The 14,672-nt window shown below is 36.8% G+C and overlaps 1 protein-coding gene across 1 annotated transcript in view; it reads left to right on the top strand.

Annotated features, from left to right (window-relative positions):
• Window positions 1-14,672, top strand: part of LOC105393833 — a 43,867-nt gene that overhangs the window by 15,377 nt on the left and 13,818 nt on the right. The window contains exons 3-4 of the mRNA XM_038105536.2: window positions 5,386-5,594; window positions 8,579-8,714. Coding sequence (XP_037961464.2) covers window positions 5,386-5,594; window positions 8,579-8,714 — 345 coding nt within the window. The remainder of the gene's footprint in view (window positions 1-5,385; window positions 5,595-8,578; window positions 8,715-14,672) is intronic.

Raw genomic sequence — 14,672 nt, 5'->3', positions numbered from 1 at the left:
TGCGTTTTTGCAAGACCAAGACCAAGAACAAGACCGCGTATTTTTAGCAAGACCAAGACCAAGACTGACCGTGCAAGGCTTGAGCAAGAACAAGACATAGCCTGCAAGACTCTTGCGTCTTGCAGCTAGGACTTAGCGCTATTTCACTGAGTAGTTAGGTGTAACAGTTCGGTGTATAGGTAGGTACGCTTAGGAATTCTATGAGACGCAAAAAACTTTATCAAAGAATATGAAAAACTGGACCTATGCGCATTACGACTAATACCATAAACATAGCGAATAAAAAATATCTATTAAAATCAAACTGAGTGCATGCATAGTTATGTTTTAACCATCGGCACTTTGATAATGCGGCATCAAAGGTTTTGTACTTACTTCTCAAAGAAATTTGCCGCTTTTCGGAAGTACATGGTTATGATTAGGGCGTGCAAAACCGGTTAACCGGTTTTTCCGAAAACCGGTTAACCGGACAATATTTCACGGTTTTTCATAACCGGTTTTGAAAACCGGGTTTTCACCGGTTTTGATCGTATTTTTATATACTTTTTTACATACATTAGAAGTTGAACCCATAAACTCTAAAAATAAAAGAATTTGTATATCGGTCGGCACACTGATGGACACTAGATTAATGGTGAAACTCATAAAAAAAGCACTAAAATATTGTATGGAAATTGAGTGACGATTTTCTGGTGCACATGCCGGCACTCTGCCTAGGCGCAGTAAAGCAAACACGACGTCAGTGACCGATGTGTGCGTGTGAGTTCAAACTTTTTGCTGTATGAAAACTTATTACTGTGTGAAAAAAGGTACTCTGGGTGCACATAATTATAACGTTGAAATCTTGCCCAATAAAGCACAACAAGGTGGTCTTCATACAAACTCTAGGTAAAACAAGACTGCATTGACCGTTGTTGAAAATATAATTAGGCCAAGTGCGGGGACTGCATTCGACGTTATGGACTTTTTTCATGAAGTGTTGAGGACGTCAAATCAAATGCAGTCGTGTCCATCAATGAGTTAGGCCGTTAGGCTTTCTTTCGTTGCGTTGATATGAACAAATCTGTAATACATCAAAAAAACATTCATCATCTTACTGCTACTATAGAGTGGTCGTAAGAATCAGACGATAAATGTTTTTTTTTTTTCAAAATCTGCCTGTATGTTTAAAATATACAATTATTGATGATAACAGAACGATATAAAAACACCATTAAGGTGCCACACACTTTTTGTAGATGTGATAACAGTGGGTACTATGATAATTCTTATTTAACTTTTTTTCCTGTTCACTAAATTATTAATTTGTCATATGGTTGATTAAAAACAGGTAAGTATATCATAAAAAATGTTTTATTCGTATGTTTTGTGGATATCTCTATCTAAGAATATGGGTTCCTTGTTTAATTAGTACTGTATGACAAAAAATATATAAGTAATATCAAAACCGGTAAAAAACCGGTTACCCGGTTTTGAGGCTAAAAACCGAAAATTCAAAACCGGTTTTGAAAACCTTCCGGTTTTGCACGCCCTAGTTATGATACACGCGCCGGCGGCTTCTTTTGAAATCTAAAACAATCGTTGCCGCCACGCCGAAATCATAACATTTGACCCTATTTGATTGCCGCCATAGGGCGTAGGTATACTCATGCAAAATAATTTCGAATTTTAAGAGTACCTACAGGTGTTCCAAAATATCTATTAAAATCAAACTGAGTGCATGCATAGTTATGTTTTAACCATTTATTTTATTAAATTTCTTATACGTTGAGGGTTCAATCTCTTTCTAGACAGATAAGAAGAATGATGAAGAATGAATAAATAAATAAATAAATAAGTATTGTTCTTTAAAATACAGTCAAGTTATTGTAATTAATTTGTTTTTTTACATGTTTTAGCAAATGTAAGCTTATAAATCATAAATGTTTATTAAGAAACAGTTACTTCCATGGAAAACGACATATAGGTCAGTTGATTTTTTGAATTTCTTATCAAATCTTCAGTTATTTATTAATCTGCTTGATCTTTACTATGGCTATGTTAATTCAAGCTCACAATGTTCCAATTATAATACGTTTTTCTAAGATTTAAAGTAAACTTTAATAAATAGTAATAGACTAATAGGTAATTGCAAGACTTGCAAGACTCTTGCTGCAAGACCAAGACCAAGACCAAGACTGGGAGCGCAAGACCAAGACCAGGTGTATTGGCGCAAGACCAAGACCAAGACTGGCTAAGTCTCGTCTTGTTCTTGCATTTGGGCAACACTAGTAGGAGCCCTAAGTACTTATGTTAGTGGAGCATATAATGTCCATAAAACCATTCACACGTTTTAATACTGCAAGAAATGTATTTACAACTGCTTATACCTATCACAGAAAAACATGCGTGAAAAAGCTGTGGCAAGTTATGTTATGAAACCAGCGTAACAGATTGCGCGTAGTAGTAAAGACTATTTCAACCACATGCCATGCAGTGACCCGCTAAGTAATAAGTATAGCAGAATCGTCACTGTGAAATGAAGTTTAAAAATATGTTGTTTTTTCATTCTTGCAAGTTTGTTTGTGTTTGCTAAACTTTTCAAGCTTGTTTAGAGTACTTTAGAGGGTAAGTTTTCTATCTCAATCCATGTTTATCCATACGGCTCGGTAGACATTATTAAAGTATCCTTAAAGATATCTTAGATTATTATGAATGATGAATTGACAGAAAATTATGTATAGCAAATATCAGTTTGCACAAGATAATTAGGTAATAATTAACATTGTTACCTAAACTAGGCCCATCACCTGTGCGTGATGATGTAAGTAATTCTTCCTTTATAACTATAATGGTAAGTTTGTACGTTCAGAGAGTAGTACAGTAAAGTAAATAACATAATATGATTATGTAGGTACCTATTGCATACCTATTAATTTATTTAACATATATGAAAATCTAAAAAATATAAAACTGGCAAAAGTTACCAAATCACGATCAAGTAAGTACCTGCGGATAATACGAATCAATTCATTGTAAAAATCTCACCGTAAGCCCTGAAAGCTGAAGGCTGTAAGATAAAAGGGAGGCGGTATTTGCTCAGAGGTGGACTGCTCAATATTTCATCAGGCACTTCCTAATCCCCCGGGATAACTTATCTCGAGAAAATTGCGTTTCTCTCGAGTAAATTTTTCCGTTTGAATAATTTTGCTTCATGTTTGAAGAAATTGTTTAAGGTTTTTCAAGCTTTGGTGGCTGTATTTAAATTTTCCTTTTTCATGTGGCTAGAGTAAGAGTTTGTATTGTGTTAGTGTTTTTAATTCTGTTTAGCTTTTGACATGATTATGATATTGGTTTATGAAAATAATTGGTTTGAAAATACTGCTAAAATCATAATGCATACCGCAATTAATATAATGTAGATACATAAATGTAATTAAGATAATCGGTCAAAATTTGTGTTGTTAATTTATGATTCAAGCGACTTGAAGTAAACAAAAGTTATTATTAAATTAATCTTAATTTGCGCTTCGAACTTTGTTGAGTATTGCTCAACTTCGGCCGAGGTTCGATTAAATTACCTAATGTTGAAGTTGTTCTAACAAATCCACTGGTAATAATAATATAAGCTAGTACAGACAGCTTCGTAAGTAGGTATATACTTTTGCACCTTGTTAAACTAATGATTCTATCTATAATCCAATACATAACGACCATATATAATACTACTATTCATTTAAAAATTTACGGTCGTTAGTTTGACAAGGTACAAAAGTATAAACCTACTTATGCTACGACGGTGAGTGTAAAAGTTTGGAAAATTATTTCACCTGTTCAAAGCCTCCTGTTGGGATCGTATGAAGACCTATACATATTATTATTTAAGGGGTTCGGTAAATAAACAAAAGATTACGAAAAAACATCTGTATTTCGATTTTAGAATGGATACAAACTACAACCCCAAGTAAATGACTATATACCATGAAAAAGTTGTAATTAATACAAAAAAAATATCTTCTAACGCCGAGAACAACCAAATTTAATGTAACAATGCAACAATTAATGTACGGTCGAGACGGTCCAATTAGTGTAGTCTCCGTCAAATTAAACTTTTACTCATGAAAAAATACTAGCACTAGTATGTACGAATTCATAAAGAACACGTTTAGTTATTATTTACACTGTATACTCCCACAAACAGCCGAAAGCCCGAACTAGTATATTCTGGGAGAGGGTAATGCTTTTGTACATGGCTCTTTCGACTGGAACCTTTGTACATGTTCCCTTTTGTAACCAGGACAGCCTAACTCCCCTGAAAATTGGAGCAGCAAACCAGAGCCGAAATTCTGCTAAACGCTGGAGCCATAATTGCATGACGATGTCTATGTTGTGTTTAAACGAACACTTTGAATTAAAAACACAGGATGTCAAACAAAATTTTGCACAGCCCTGGATGAGTTATTTATTTTATTGATAACTATTTTAATTTCCTTACGACGCTGCCTGGTATCATGGTAGCATGGTAACACACTAGATATGGGTTAGGCGATTTTGCCTTCCCTAAGGCTCACGCCACCCTACACCAATGCGGTTATGCCTAGGTAGGTAATAGTTTAAGAAAGATCTCACCCAGTTGGTTCATAAATTGTTATGAATGTTTACTTATATGTTTAAAATTTGGTATAAGTACTTACTTATTTGTAACTATTTTAAGAAATAAATGTAATATATTAAGTTGTCATGCATGTTGTGATAGCCTGTAATTGGGTTTACACTGAATCTTAGTTGTATTTTTTTTTTCGTAATATTTGTTTAGTGTACGCCTGTTGGCTATTGTATATTTTAAAATAAAATAATGTCCAAAAGGCAGATGTTTTTCAGCTCGGATAAATCCAACGAAGCTGTGCAGATAAACGGAGAGAATGACACTCAGTCGTAGTGCATCAGTTGGTTTGTCAAGGCATATTTCACATATAACTACCTACCTTCGCCTCCACCGCTACATACAAATATAAAATATCTCTGCTTAGCAATTTCCACTGAGGCGAGATGTGCCAATGTTGTAAATAATACGTCTCCACACTGGTGCAGTGTGGCGGCCCTGAGTTCCGATGCGAATTTGCAAAACTCCCACGGCCTGCTCTTTCCTATCCTATCTGCTGGACATAGGTCTCTCCCAAGCAGCGCCACAACACTGTATGCTTTTACTGTGTTTATAAATTGTTATATATTTATGTTTTTTGTGTACAATAAAGTGTTAAAATAAAATAAATAAATAAACACTCTGTCCTCGGCCTTCCTCATCCAGCCACTACCGACCACATGTCCAAGGCCGTCGGTCGAGCGGCCCGGAGGGCTATCCACGCTACGCTTACCTAAAGCCCTAACCCTGATAAATCCTTGCAGGTGTCCGCGGCCTCCACAACCTCGAGATCAACGTGCCGCCAGCAGTCCTCGTCGGGGAGACGGTGACCCTGGAGTGCAGCTGGGAGCTGGAGGATGAAGAGGCTCTGTACAGCGTCAAGTGGTACCGCGGCCGGGAGGAGTTCTATAGGTACATACCGAAGGAACTCCCGCACACGAGGGTCTTCCCTCTGCCCGGGATTGAGGTCGATGTGAGTATGGTTTTGATGGAATTTTACGGGTGATTTTTGTTTTTTCTGAATACTATTATGAGAGAGTAACGTAATTCGACAGCTTAGTTTCGTTAGCCTGTTAAAGGGTTATTCTTATCTTGTTGAATGTTACCGTGGTGAAAGGATTAGGCAGTCAAAATCGTGTCACTGTCCAAATGGCATAGTACGGGGCGCAAGACGCACACGTCAAGACATGACAAAAGTTTTCCGTCTAACTCACTCTCGAAGCCGCGTAATGTGAGCACGACGCAAAACTTTGGTCACGCCTTAACGTGCGCGTCTTGCACCCCGTGCTAGACGCCGGGCGTATATAAAGTACAGTTGACACGTCACTCAGAGAGGCTACTTCCGTAGTACATCACCTAATGGAAATTACTGAACTTATTAGTGAAAATCTACGAGTATTCATATTTTTCAGTGGGATAATCGGGTAACCTGGATTGATGCTTGTTATGTAGTAAATAGACATGAACCAGATTCATGATGAATTAATTAAAGCTTCTTAGAATCTCACTGATGCTTTTGAGACTGGTTCTGAAAACATAATTAATTATATTACACAGGGTATTCCACGGCAATGCCACACGAAAAGGGAATACCTATATAAAATACTGCTGAAGTTAGAACATTTTGCTGAAAAATTACTGAATGACAAATATGCATGTCTTACGCGGAAATCAAACCCAATAAAAGTGAATAAAAAAATAATTAATTAAAATTTATTTTTCCAGTAGTTTAATCAAATCATACAATTGAACTAGTGGGTCTTTTCCCCTGAACCCTGTTGTTAACTGTGAATAAAGGAAAACTTTGAAAGCGCAATACATTCTACTTTTTGCAACAAATATTATATTTAATTATATTCCATAATTTTATTAATTCAATGATATCGATTCTGAAGGCAGAAATTTTAAATTTAGCGATGTCAAAACCTTAATTTCTTTGTTTAAAATTCGACTCTATGATAGTTTCCGTAAATGTCATTTTATGCTAGCAAATTTTTTAGTTTGACAGCGTTAAAATTAGAATTTCTGCCTTCAGAATCAACATCAATGAGCCGTTTTCCTTGACAGCTGTCAGTTGAGCTTTTGGGTAAGCCCATAGATGGCGTGAAAACGCAGTGTACCAACTGTCAAAAATTACATAGAGAGCAAAGAGTACTAAACTCAGAATAAGAACTCACTAGTTGTGATTAAATGTCGGGTGGTAGCGCGAGCCATCCTTCCGAGGCTCAGACTGCATGTGGCTTGGGATAGTGCTAAGTATTCTGTGAATAGTTCTACCCGCGCCGTCACGTAGTGTTCTTTTCTCTATGCGCGCCGTTTGAACGGGTGCTGCGTGCGAGAACTGATTTTCTATTTTTATTTATTGTATGATCCTAAATAAGATCCCAAAGAAATGTGCACTAACTCTACAGTATCAAGGGAGGAGGAGCAGATAGCTCAACTACAACTCAATTAATACAGGAGAAACACAAGGAAACTGAGAAAACTTGAAAAGAACGGCTGTACGCACAATCGCACTGAACGCTGAAGCAACAGTGACATCGACATCATAGAGAAAATAATACTACAATTCTACCTACCTACGTCACTTTCACATTTCGTTAGCCTCACAGAATAACATATTGTGATCTGAGTGTGTTCTGAGGGTTTGAAAGTTGGTACAACCCCAGACAACGCCATCTATTTCTCCAAAAAGGAACTTTTTTTTTTTTAACAAACGCCTCATTTCATAAGGTATTGTCGTGGGTCATCCTGTCACCTGTATACTGTATAGGTAAAATTCCTACATAATAATATATAATATTACAATAATATAAGTACAACATGGCAAACAATGCGAACAGCTAACAAACAAAAGTCCTTGGGACAAGTTTAAACATCGCAACGGCACAGTTTAGCTTCCCTGAATACGCACCACAGTTTCATATTCGAATGTACCCAACCGAAAGCTGTAATAGATGTTTCAGTAGGATATTGCTCGAGGTAGATTTGCGGTTACCCAAAGTCGTCTTAGCGCAGCGTTGATATCTGACTCGAGAGCTAATGAAATTTCTCTCGAGATTAATGAAGATAGTTTTGAACCGACTTAGTGTTTCTTCAGATCTTATTTGGCAAACATTCGTCATTTTGAAATATCTAATATTTGTTATTAAAGAAATGTTTGTCTTGTTAAAGGCTCTGTTCTCACAGAGTGATGTGTGTCCCCATGTTCCATATCAGTTTTTTGGTTCATGATAATAGTGACGATGAGTGTGACTGTCTTGTTCGCGAGTAGTCTTAGTGTAAAGGCCAGTGGTAGGTGGTAGCCTCTGTAGGCTGGAATCGCTGTGTATAGTGGAAGTTAAGTTAAGGGTTATAAAAGAGAATAAAACTTATTGATACCGAGATGTAGTTTCCGGGATAGTGGCATCTACATATTTAAATCCATGAAAGCTCTTTGACAACTGACGACTTAGAAATGATGATGATGTTAGCTTTTAACCCTCTGCTACGTTACCACCACCGATTAGCAATTAACAATTCTTAAGCAGTGTCACTCGTCTGTCAAACATCTGTCAGATTCATACAAGTTACGTCAGATTTGACAGGCCAGCAACGCTGCCCTAGGATTGTTAATTAATATTTTTTCGGTGATGGTAACCCCCCTGGCGCCCTTAGATCAATGTGATGTCACCTAGAAGATGTTGATGATAGATTTATAACCTTCTGGCTTAGACTAACAATATGCAAACAAGATGGAGTGTCAGTGCACAAGAAATTTCCAAATGAAACCCAAATTCTACCAATGAGCTCTTATTTAGCATTGCATATCGATTAGAAGATTTGTGACCTTATTCATTGGTATAACGGTAGTGATTAGGTTTAATTTAAAAGTTTGAAAAGTGCTTTGCTTAGGTTTCGTTCGTGACACACCATCTGGTTCCTATATTGTTAATCTAAGTGATTCCCACCCCCCAGATCTCCCGGTCGGGCGCGCGGCGCGTGGTGCTGCAGCAGGCGACGCCGGCGCTGGCGGGGCGCTTCCGCTGCGAGGTGTCCGCCGACGCGCCCACCTTCCACACCGAGCTGCGGTCCGCGCCGCTCGAGGTCGTCGGTAAGATTTACATCATACATCATGACCCATTACGTCCCCACTGCTGGGGCACGGGCCTCCTTCCAATGAAGGAAGGGTTTAGGCCTAGTCCACCACGCTGCCCAAGTGCGGGTTGGTGGACCCCAACACAAGCAAGCTTGTGCTGAGAGAGTTGTCGGATAAGTGGGCAACCCGACTGTCAGATGTTTTCAAGCCACCCGAAGGCCTCTGACTAGGCTTAACGACTGCTACCGAAGCAGCAACCGGGACCCACGGCTTAACGTGCCGTCCGAAGCACGGAAGCGTCCAGAAAAGCACCACTTGAAATTGGTCACCCATCCAATGGCTGACCGTGTCAGTTGTTGCTTAACCTGTAATAATATGTATGCTGTTGGTGTATCTACCTATAATAAATAATAAATAATAATAATAAATAACCTCAGCGATCAGTTACGATCACTGAGGCCCGCTCGACTACGGACGCTTCTACGGACGGTAGGATTTAACATGGATAATTATTTATTGCACACATATACTGTAATAAAAGAAAAAGACACGTTTAAGTATTTAAGACACTGAAAACAACAACAAATACAGACAATTATGGAAAACAAACAATAACACCATTTGTTGCTGTCCAGAGCGTCAATAAGGCCACAGCGCTGGTATTCAGCTGGCCCTTTTTTCCACAGCATGGTAGAACGTTTTCATTGTCATACTACTTAAGACGTCTTTGCCGCCCCCGCCCCGTTGATGTCGAATTGTAGTAGTTTTATAAATTGGGTCACTCACAGATACTCATTTGAGAAATATAGTAGATTTTTGTACTAAATTCAAAAGTTTTAAATTTTTATGCTTTTCTACGTTTTGTGTTTAGCAAGAAATACAATTTTTTATTTGTCTACTCTAAATGTTTCATTTGTAAACAAACAATATTTCCATCATACCGGGAAATACTCCATATTTTTACTGGAGGTATTTTAGAATACCCAGAAAAATAACGTAAACGAAGCATTTAAATCAGGAAAATTCATAGGTCTTTTTTACCAAAAAAGAGAGTGGTATTGGCAAACTTTTAAAGCTTTCAGCGATGGAGGCAAATCGCCCTGTAGTTTACATTTTTCCGGTTGACCGATTTAAGCCGGGACCAGTCACATTGATTCAAACTATTTCAACCCGTCACCACTCCCGTTGCCCCCCTGACCTCTTTGGAATAACTAACCAGCTGTTTGATTAGTTCCACCATATCGTATAAGGGTGGTATAGGTGCTGTGCTACCTAAGAGGAAAACTGCTTAGTTGTCAAATGCTAGAGCTGCTTCAACTCCCAGAGGACCCGAATTCGATTTCTGGACATTAAATTTGATTTTCGGGACATTAAAATTGGCTAAATTAAGTTTTTCGTGTTTACTTGATGACGTGATGCATGTGATGATGATGTAAATAATTAAAATAGCTTATGGTTTTATTGTATTGGTTTATTAATTTATCTAACGGTTCCGAGAGATTATTTGAGGCGACGTCTGAACCGAACTTTTGACGTTCCGAATGGCAGGACGAACCTCCTCCGGCAGGCTCCCCTGACCCGGGCCATACGGTTGCTCAATGCCATAGATTCTAATATCGACATATTTTACTGCTCCCTGAGTGAATTTACCAAGGCGGCTCTTTATATTATTTGTTATAAGCATGTTTGAAATGTTGTTTTTATGTTGTTATGTATTTAACTACCTATTATATAAGTACTTCATATAATAAGTAAGAATGTTATAATTTTGTGACACTAAACTATTGCATTGGTGAATAACTGTCATAATAGTATTAAGTGTGTGTGTTAAATAAATAAATAAATAAATAAATAAAATCTTTCATATCAAATATACCTAAATATCCTAGTTATTACAGACGGACATAATAACAATTGTAAAAGGTCCTAATTTTATAATACCGAGGCTTTTAGAAATAAACCAACAGATTAGATCTTTGTCATTAACTTTTTAGTAGAGTCGTTAACTTTTTACGAGTAAAGGCCACCTTTAACTTAATTTGTTACATTCCCGTGGTCAGTGGCCACTACATAAATATTTTACTCGAACGGAAAGTATTTATTTATAATTTACAAAAACAGATTGCTATTACTTAATACATTCTTATAAATTCATGCTTGTGGATCTTAATGTTAAACAGTCCAAAACTATGGAACAAAAACATGCTAGAGTAGTCTGCTACACAAACATTTGTTTAGGTTAGTAATTGTACTTTAAACTTATATTTTAAATTGTGGTTATAACTGTGACACTATCTATCTAACGCCCAGTTGCACGAAGGTCTACCTTAAATATTTTTCAGTCTTGCCTTTACAGAATACGGACAAGTGTGATAAAGTGACTGAAATATCTGTATGTGTCACTCAAAATCTGTAATATAACATCATCATATTCATCATATTTTAATAAAGGAAAAGCTAATACGAGCGCGTCAGAAAAACAAACTTATGAGTGCGGATCGCAGTTGAGATGCCGCGGATGCTTTCAGAGCACTCCCCGTATATAGGCCAGGGCTCCCATTCTGCTACTTCTACAAACAGTTAAATACTTATTAACTGAAGGCTGGTTCAGTTGGGTTTTTTCCAAACTCGAGCTCCACGACAGATGATGGAAATACCCATACTTAATGAATACCGATAAGGCCTCACCCGATGCCATTTTTCGCCCATCTTCCCTTTTGTCTAGGGCGGAAAATGGTACTCATTTCCAAGACAGAAAGAAAAAAATAGTTTATTTAGTGCACTGCACATATTTTCATAGCTGCTGTATTTTGCAGAGTACTTCGTTCATGTCCGACAATAGTGGCCTTTAAATAAAATTCAAATACATTGTAGCAATTTTATTGCTTGCCTGTCACAGAACGAGACCGATCATTATAGTCAAATTCAAATTCAAATTCAAATGGTTTAATCGACGTAAAATTTTACAATTATTTGTCGATAGTCATCTACCACCATTTCACAAAGGCCCTGTCATTGAGAAGGAAAGAAATGGCGAAAGGAACTCCTCGAGCATCTTTTCAACTTTTTCCTTATAATCTATTACAATTTTTACTTACATATATCTAGTACCTACAATTTTACTTAAGTACCTATATCCATTTCATTTTTTCAATAGCCTTAGCTGAGGTGGACAAGACCACGCGTTTTTGTCGTTTAAATAATCATTTATACTATAGTAAGCTTTACTACATAAAGTAAATTTGTTTCTAATATGTACCCAAAAGATATTGATTTAAATGTTTCATATAATAATTTATTTTATGTATATGATAGGTAAATTATAAGTTTAAAACCATTACATAATAATAGATGAAAAAAATGCCGCCACAGTCGCCGTGACCGAATCCGGTTGGATAGAATCATCATCATCATCGTCATTAAACATTTATTACTGAATTATGTTTTTGATGATGCTGTTTACTGGAACTGGGGCTCAGCCCTGCGCTTTCTTATCTGCAGTAAAATCACCTTTGAAGCCTCCTCGAGTCTTCTCTCACTGTTTTGTAATTTAAATAGTGTTCTTTATGCAAAATGCCGCGACTCAGTAGCTGCTGGTGCATACCTCTTTACTCTCGCTGCAAATGGAACATTGGATTAGTTCCTTTGTGCTATTCTACTTATTTCAATACAGTATTGCTTGTTTTATTGAGTTTACGGTGGGTATTTATACTGTATGAATAATTGAGATTTCAATTGCAAGCACAGTAAATTGTGAATGTAGGTATCATAATACGGATACGGTTAATTTTAATCTGAAAGTATGTCAGACGACTTGTAATTATGAGCAACTTATATTTTTCCCGTGTAGAGCTGACGTGTCCAATATAACTTAATAACTTGTTTCAGAATGCAATTGCTCACCATTTTGTGAATGGTAGCCAAAATCCTTGATGTGTTAAAACATTTTAAACCAAAAAGAGTGAAATAATCAGTAAGTCGAAAAGGCCGGCGCCACACATCGTACGATTCAGGTCAGCCGGCGACCTAAAAGTGTGAAATTCATATGAAAAGTGTGGCGCCGAATGAAAATTTCAAGTGAAAAAGCCGGTTTCAGCAACGATATTTGTGGTTTTCAGTGTTTGTCGAGACTTTGTACGATTGCAGGGTCACTTTTATGAAGCCTTGTGCTCCGTGTCTAGTTTTCAAGTTACCCTGCTCAATACTGAACATAATATAACAGGCTTTTTGGTTTTTTAATACAAAATATTTTATTCTTTATTTCTTTCGGTTAATCAAAAATCTAATAGCATAATATTTGCATTTAGTAGAGGTACTACATTTATACCAACAAGTATTATTTGTATGAATACAATTTATTAAAATTAAAAAGTTGCTAGCGACAAAAAAAGCATTTACGACGAAGCTAAAGTGAATTTAAAAAATCCTTAGCTTTTGCTACGAGTGTGCTACGCCGCCGCGCCGTAGCGTGGTGCTACGAAATGCGTAGCTACCGTCGTAGCAATGTTGCGTAGCAATAAAGTGGCGTAGCATACGCATCATACATTTTAATTCAATCTTGAAACATATACTTAATTACAGTTTTTATTTTTATTTTATCACACCATTACAAAATGAAATGTGGTTCAAGACGACCTAGCTAGCCAGTTAGATCTTACTGCTATTTTGCCGACAGAGGCGACCAAAAGACTGAATTCCTTTTGATAAAATTGACGTTTCCGATTTTCTTCCTAAAACAAACGATTTAACTAAGCCGGAATTCCCTTGGTTTATGTTCGGTAAAAACTTCCCTAACAAAATGTTTAACAAGTCTTTTAGTTTAACCCTTTTCAGATTCTCACAATTTCTCGCCTCGTTCCTCGATAAAACATTAAATTGTAATCTTGCCTTAACTTGAGGTTTGAATATTTAAATATGTTTTATGAAAGCAAATAACTTTGAAGGTTCTGGGGCTAACAAATATCCAATCATATTTAGTAAGTATTCATAAAAGAACGGTAATTTATATTCAGGAAATATACATATATAAATAAAGTTAATGTTATACCAACATAATGGTACGAAGAGTTATGTCCTTATATGGTCAAAACATCTGTGAGGCAAAAACGACAAACAATCATTTTGGGAAAGGAATACAAGTTCTTGGCCAGAGCGCAAAATATAATAATATCATTTGACAAGATGATAAGCAATAATAAAGTAAGTTCTCCAAAACTTTCGCTAGTTACAGAACTTTAACATTATTTATTACAAAGCGTCTCACCCCAATATACGGGCACAAAACCAAACTTAACCAAACACATTCGACGGTAGGAAAAACTCCAAAACACCGCAGCCCATTACGCAATTTGTTATTCGGAACTTTACTCATTTACAGATGTTTACCTGGCCCGTTCCATTTGCGCTTTTACTGCCTTGTTACAGAAGCTATTATTGCTCGCATATATCATTGTCGTGGACTAAACGTCGTGGTGGTAGAAACAGATGCGGTATTCAGGCCATCACAGCGGTTCTAGAGCTACACATGGATTCACTGCAGCTTTAGAAATGCTTCGTTGTACTCCAGTAAAAATGAAAAATATCAAGTTACTACAACTTTGAAGCAAGCGAGGGTATAAAGTTTTATGAAAGTACTCAACATTTCTGCAAAATATGTAGGTGCTACGTTGACGATGAAATAGCAACATTTATTATGCATTCACTCAGTCTTTTAAATATACCAGTTTCGTATGTACAAACGTGTATGTTTGCAATAAAGCGTTTTTAATTACTATTACAAACATAAATCCAAATCACTGGTGCACGATAGACGCCTCTTCGAATGCCTTATCACCTCTTCCTTATACATTGACTGACGATTATCTGGCTACCCAATCCTTCGGTGGCAAACCATACTCTGGCTCAAGCGTTTCTATCTTTATTTCCATAGCCAATTACTACAGCTCTAGACTGTTGCCGATTTTTCAACTACAC

The sequence above is a fragment of the Plutella xylostella genome, chromosome 22, assembly GCF_932276165.1.
Source record: "Plutella xylostella chromosome 22, ilPluXylo3.1, whole genome shotgun sequence".
In the NCBI taxonomy this organism is placed as follows: domain Eukaryota; kingdom Metazoa; phylum Arthropoda; class Insecta; order Lepidoptera; family Plutellidae; genus Plutella; species Plutella xylostella.
Note: the sequence above shows the minus strand (reverse complement) of the source record. Positions and strands in the feature narration are given on the sequence as shown.